The sequence below is a fragment of the Quercus suber genome, unplaced genomic scaffold (genome assembly GCF_002906115.3).
Source record: "Quercus suber isolate HL8 unplaced genomic scaffold, Cork oak 2.0 scaffold_84, whole genome shotgun sequence".
Taxonomy (NCBI): Eukaryota; Viridiplantae; Streptophyta; class Magnoliopsida; order Fagales; family Fagaceae; genus Quercus; species Quercus suber.
In genome coordinates, this window is record NW_027069549.1 from 1227541 (window position 1) to 1233714 (window position 6174).

At 33.7% G+C, this 6174-nt stretch overlaps 1 protein-coding gene across 1 annotated transcript; it reads left to right on the top strand.

Annotated features, from left to right (window-relative positions):
- Positions 1-579: 579 nt before the first annotated feature.
- On the top strand, positions 580-5926 carry LOC112004145 (protein THYLAKOID FORMATION1, chloroplastic). Its single transcript, XM_024036368.2, has 5 exons — positions 580-889; positions 1515-1782; positions 2315-2531; positions 4420-4535; positions 5526-5926. Exons 1-5 carry the CDS (start codon positions 691-693, stop codon positions 5617-5619), a joined length of 894 nt encoding a protein of 297 aa, XP_023892136.1. The 5' UTR covers positions 580-690; the 3' UTR covers positions 5620-5926.
- Positions 5927-6174: the final 248 nt, after the last annotated feature.

Genomic DNA, 6174 nt, shown 5'->3' on the forward strand with positions numbered 1-6174 from the left:
AAAGCCCAAGCCTACTTATGCTTGGCAATATTTCAAAAGCTCAATTCTCATTGGCAACGTCAAAAGCTCGATTTACATTGGCATTATTAAAAGTTCAAACTAGCTACTTGACACTATTTAATAAAAAGTCCAAAGTTATCAATGCTTGGCAAAATACTATATCAGAAGTCTTTCACTTAAAGTCCAATGATAAACAATGCTTTAAGCTCTTAAACCTATTACTATAATATTACAAGCCCATGAAATCTATCTTATAAAAACCATGGTAACTATTTATGTTACGTAACATAATTCATTTTTCCAAAACCTATGGCAAACATATATCAAGCCCATAGAGAATTATGCATTTGTGTTACTAATTTAAAAGCCCATGGAAAATTATGATTATTTATCTCAAACCCATGAAATTTATTTATTTCATATCATATTATAAATCCATGGTAACTATTTATGTTACGTAACACTATTCATTTTTCCGAAACCCATGGCAAACATATATCAAGCCCATGAAGAATTATAAATTTGTGTTACTAATATAAAACCCAGAAATTTCGATCATAACAATAACCACTGTGGAAAAAAAAAAAAAAAAAAAAAAAAAAAAACCAGTTCAGTGATGAACCACATTTTCCTGGAAAATCACTAACTATATACAACACTCTCTTCTGTATCTCTCTGTCTCTCTCTATAATGGCGGCTATTGCCTCATTGTCGTTCTCAGCAGTAAGTCAATGCTCTGAGAGAAAAGCAACCGTGCAGTCTGCTCGTACTTTGGCTTCGAATTCCGAAGCGTTTCGGTTCCGTACCAACTTTTCTTGTCACTATGTGGGCGTTCGATCTTCGGGTTCCATTTCTCCTATGGTTATTCACTGCATGTCCGTCTCCACAGGTTATTTTCTATACTCTGCTTGGTTGCTAAGAAAAATCGAGTAAAAAATGAATAGAAAGTGAAGTTTTAGTTTTGTTTAAGCTCGAATTAGTGAATTTTAAGTAATTACGATTGGTTTGGTGAATTGAGCCTTTTTTTTTTTTTTAAATTTTTGTTTTTGTTTTTTTGGAGTACTAGTAGCTGGGATTACTGCATTTGTGCTTTTATTAATTTACATAATTTCAAATAAGTTTAATTGAAAAAGTAACTGTAATGTAGATTTTTTTTAAATGCAATTAAGCTTGGAGTTAATTTTATCCATCTTTGAAAATAGTAGGAGTGGGAAAAAGAATGAATTTTGAGTTTGATTATAGGCAGAAGACTCATTTGCGAAATCTCGTATTTATTCGAATTGAAACAAATGGAACGTTGATGAAACATAACTAATTATAAGGGCACTCTTAAATCCTTCTGGGGTTTTCATTTCCAAAGCCACAAATTTTAAATTATGTCAAGATAAATGTTATATGTAGGTTGAAGTTATTTGCTCTAGATGCCTTTGTTATTTTTAGTCCAAGTAAGAAATAAAGATCCTAAAATCTTTGTTGGTCATGATTTTTTATTTTTTATTTTTGCTTGATTGCAGATGTGCCCACTGTGTCTGAGACAAAATTAAATTTCCTTAACACATATAAGCGACCAATTCCGACTGTGTACAACACTGTGCTGCAGGAGCTGATTGTCCAGCAACATTTGATGAGGTACAAGAGAACTTACCGTTATGACCCTGTGTTTGCTCTTGGTTTCGTTACCGTGTATGATCAACTCATGGAAGGGTACCCTAGCGATGAGGATCGAGATGCCATCTTCCAAGCATACATAAAAGCACTAAAGGAGGATCCTCAGCAATATAGGTTTCTCATCTTTCTTTAGTGACTCATTCTGTTTCCATAATTATAGATTTAATTTTTAAATTGCGAGCAGACGAAGCACCAGTAACCTTATTAAGCATAGAACACCTTGAAATTTAGTAACCATGGCATGGTAGGCTGCTAAGATTGTGATCTTGCAATATCTTTCTTCTGTGGGTATTTGTGTGTAATTAAGAGAAACCAAACTAAGAAAATAGATGAGTCATACAAACAGCATGCTGTAAATGTATAAAGCTCTAGCTAGAGGACGAAAGATATGGCAAGTGAATAATAATCCGCCTGAGAACCTGAGATGGATTCTTATTAAAATTAGAGGCCCCACTCCATGTCTTGATTACATAACTAACATCAAACTCCCTTTTTTCCTTGTGTGAAGATTAATTGTGGAAAAAAAGGTAATCCTTAATCAATATTAAGCTCTTGAGCATTTGTGTTGTATTATCAAGTTCTTTTGCATATATATGAGAAGGATTCTCAATCTTACGGTGAATTTTTCCTATGCTGTGCACTGCAGAATTGATGCACAAAAGTTGGAAGAATGGGCTCGGGCTCAAACTGCTAGTTCATTGGTTGAATTTACATCGAGGGAAGGAGATGTTGAGGGAATGTTACAGGACATTGCAGAAAGAGCTGGGGGGAAGGGGAGTTTCAGCTACAGCCGTTTCTTTGCTGTTGGGCTCTTTCGTCTTCTTGAGTTGGCAAATGCAACTGAACCCACTATTTTAGAAAAGGTTTGAGCATTAAATTTAACCCTAGGATCTTAACCTTGTTTTGCGCTCAAAGTTTCCATCAGCTTTGTTTTAGGCTATTGGGATTTATAGTTTTCACTTTTCTACCCAAAGTGGAGGAATTTTAGTGTTGCGATTATAACAAATCAATGGAATTGCTTGCTCTTCAAGATTATGAAGAAATTAGACCCCTACATGAATTTATGTGATTGTTTGGAGACTTGTAATTCACAGATAGACTAAAAAGTATTGGTTGATGTAGAGAAATTACTTCCACTAACACAAATAACAAAATGAAAAATCTATCTGTCATAATATGATAATTCTAGGCTTCCACAACTAAGAATCACTTCATACGCCTCCTGGTGGACATAAGATGTGATATATATGGTGCACATCAGATATTATTACTTCAAAACTGCTAGTAGTAGCATTTATTTTTGTCGGGTATATCAACCCTCAACTATATTATACTTATGTGTTCAAGTGATAGCCCAATGGTAATGGCATCCTTTGTGGCACCTCATGTTTGTGGTTTGAACCCCACCTCTCTTTGCCTCACTATCTATAAAATAATAATAATAATAATAACAAAATAAAAAAGAACTACATAATCCTTACCTACATAATCTTGATGCCAAAAGGGCATTTGGCATTGTAGCCTTATTTTCCATATAGCAAATTGATTCTTTTGTGAGAGCTTAAACTTTATTGAATATGATAAAATTGTCACATATGATTCTGTCAGTGTGTAGATGTGGCTGTACGTGACATAGGACAAAAGGGCAACAAGTCCACGTGTGTTTGTGGTGGGTTAAGGTTTAGGAGGATTTGTGGAAATAGGATCTAGGTTGTTGAACAAAGGGTTATGGGGTTGTATTATGTATTAAAAGGTGGTTTGATGAGTTATTTTATGGTTTTTTGGTAGAAGAAAGTATATGGGGGTTTTAGAGTTTCGATAGGTAAAAGAAGGGGCTTGATTTGGTGTTATAAGGAAGAAGGAAAAAAATAAAAAGTAGTTTTTATGGTATTCTAAGCACAATACCCAAAAGAAGCAGAAGGCTAACATGCCTCAATAATAAACAGAATATTTTTATTAATCAACTCCATAAATTGAATACATTGAGCACAAATATATGTAGACTCTTTCTCTCTTTCTTGTACTAGTAGTATTAGAACTACTAGCAAAAATAGGACTCCTAGATTGACTTGTAAATTAAAAACTTAATAAAAGACTAACTTGGACCCAAAGAAAATAAAAACTAATAAGATACTTAGGATCACTTAGAAAATTCTAGACTTAATTAAGCTACCAAAATACCCTTGATTCATAGGAATTACAGAAGTTACAGATTTTCCCAACTATGAAATTGACCATAACTTAAAAAATAAAAAACCAAATAATAAATTATTTTAACCCAAAAAGACTCGTACCTAAACCTTTAAAACCACATGACTTTTTACTTTGATTGGACTTCACAGGGCCCCTTAAAATAATTCTTGAATAGGTGAATTTGCAAAGTGATAGCAAATCAATCTCCATTGTTGCATAAGTAGGGGTGGGTAAGAGGCGTATATTTGTGGGATAGAGAAACATATTTGGCTTCATTCTCATCCTGGTAATGTGTTGGCATTTTTGAGCTATAAATTTTTCTAAAGTTTGTAATTAGGTAAGTTTTAACTAAAATTTTGGTTTAGTTTCTGCTAACTCTGTACTGTGCCCTGTGTATCTGCCGCTGAAATCTTTTTTCCTTTTTTTTTTAAAGATAGCTGAAGTTCAGATGAAAATGACAGTTAAAAGCCAATATATATATATATATATTTCATTATAATTTAGGAGTGGGGTTTTGACTAATGGTTTGACAATAAATCTCTTGTTGCTTTCCAACAGTTATGTGCAGCCTTGAATGTTAACAAAAGAAGTGTGGATCGGGACCTTGACGTATATCGCAATTTGCTTTCCAAGCTGGTTCAGGCAAAAGAGCTGCTGAAGGAATATATGGATAGGTAAAAACAACACTTTAAATTTGTGATACTATATAGTTTTGAATTTGAATCTGGATTCTTAAAAAGTTAAAGGAATGAGAGTGATATTGAGAATATTAGTAGTAGTAGTAGTAAATTAAGGATGTCATATTATGTGAACTCTGTCTGGAAAGAGTAAAATAGATATACAAAGAGAAGAGACAATTAAGGTTGTTAAACATAAAAAGACATACATACCTTTTCTTTTCTTTTTGACAAAATATAAGATCTGCAGGGAGTTGGGAGTTGCCACAAAAATGGATATATATGTTGTTATTAAGTTTTAAAAATGAATGATGTTTAGGTATATATATATATATATATATAGATAGAGAGAGAGAGAGAGAGAGTATTAAAAGTAAACAGAAACGAACCTGTGTGGAAACAGAGACAGAGATGAGAATGGAGAGAATTTCTTTTTCTTTGCCGCAAAGTACACATGACTAGGTACTTCTCTTGGTACTTGAGCATGATAACTATACCTACATCCAGATTGGATAAAAGTCTTTGAATTCATAAATTAACAAAACTGGAAAATTGAACAGTGTTATATTATGAACCTTTTACAAGGATCAGAATTTCCAAATGTTGTCCCAGCATAAAGCAAGGTAGATCCAATTGCAATCATACTTTAGGTGTGAGGTTGATTGAATTTCCAAAATCTGATAGAAAGTCCTTTATAGTTACATTACATAACACCACAAGTTGGATTTTGAAATTCAAGTCCTTCTATTACTTGGGCCTTTTTTTGAGTGCAAATTTTTTGTTTGTTCCATTTTGGTTTTGCCTCTTGCCCTTTCTTCAGGTTGCGAATGGTTGAGTTGGGGGGGTTGGGGTTGGGGTTGGTCTTAGGTCCATACTAGTCACTAACAAAAGAATTAATTTATGCTGTATTGTTCTGCTTAGGGAATCATATACTTACTTTTTGGTGAATAAACCTAAGTATTTCTTTGCAATGATTTTGGCTTTCAGGGAGAAGAAAAAAAGAGAGGAAAGGGCAGAAACACAGAAGGCTAATGAGGCCGTCACAAAATGTTTGGGGGTTTACCAGTATGCAGGCCAGTAGTTCAGTTTGTGGTGGTTCCGCCGTTTGCTTTTCACTCGCTATGAAGCTTCAAACCCCTAATTTGTTTGAAGTGGTTTCAAGGTAGAGCTCAAGTTTTCACAGTTCAGGCACCTTTCATCAGCTGATTAGTATGCATTTTTAGCATGTTGTTCAGAATGGTGGTACAGCCTATATTGACCATGTCCACGTAAACATTTCTCCTTAAAACTCATCTTGTTTCACTTCCAAATGTATTTCATAATTCATAACTATAATACTTATAATGCATATAAATTGGTATTGCCCTTTGTAATCTACATTTCATAAATACTCTCTCTCTCTCATCTCAACTTTTATTTTTCTTCTCTTTCTTGAGATGTCCATCATTGGTTGTTTATTCCACAAGATAGTGAAGTCTTTTCAGATTATATCCTGTTTTTAAGAATATTATTTCTGAGAATACTCTACCAAAACAAGTCTATGATGTCCCCATTTGGAAGAATTCCTGGTGGAACCAGATAACAATATGATCCTTGTAATTGACAAAAGCATCATGTCACAAACAATGAAATAGGT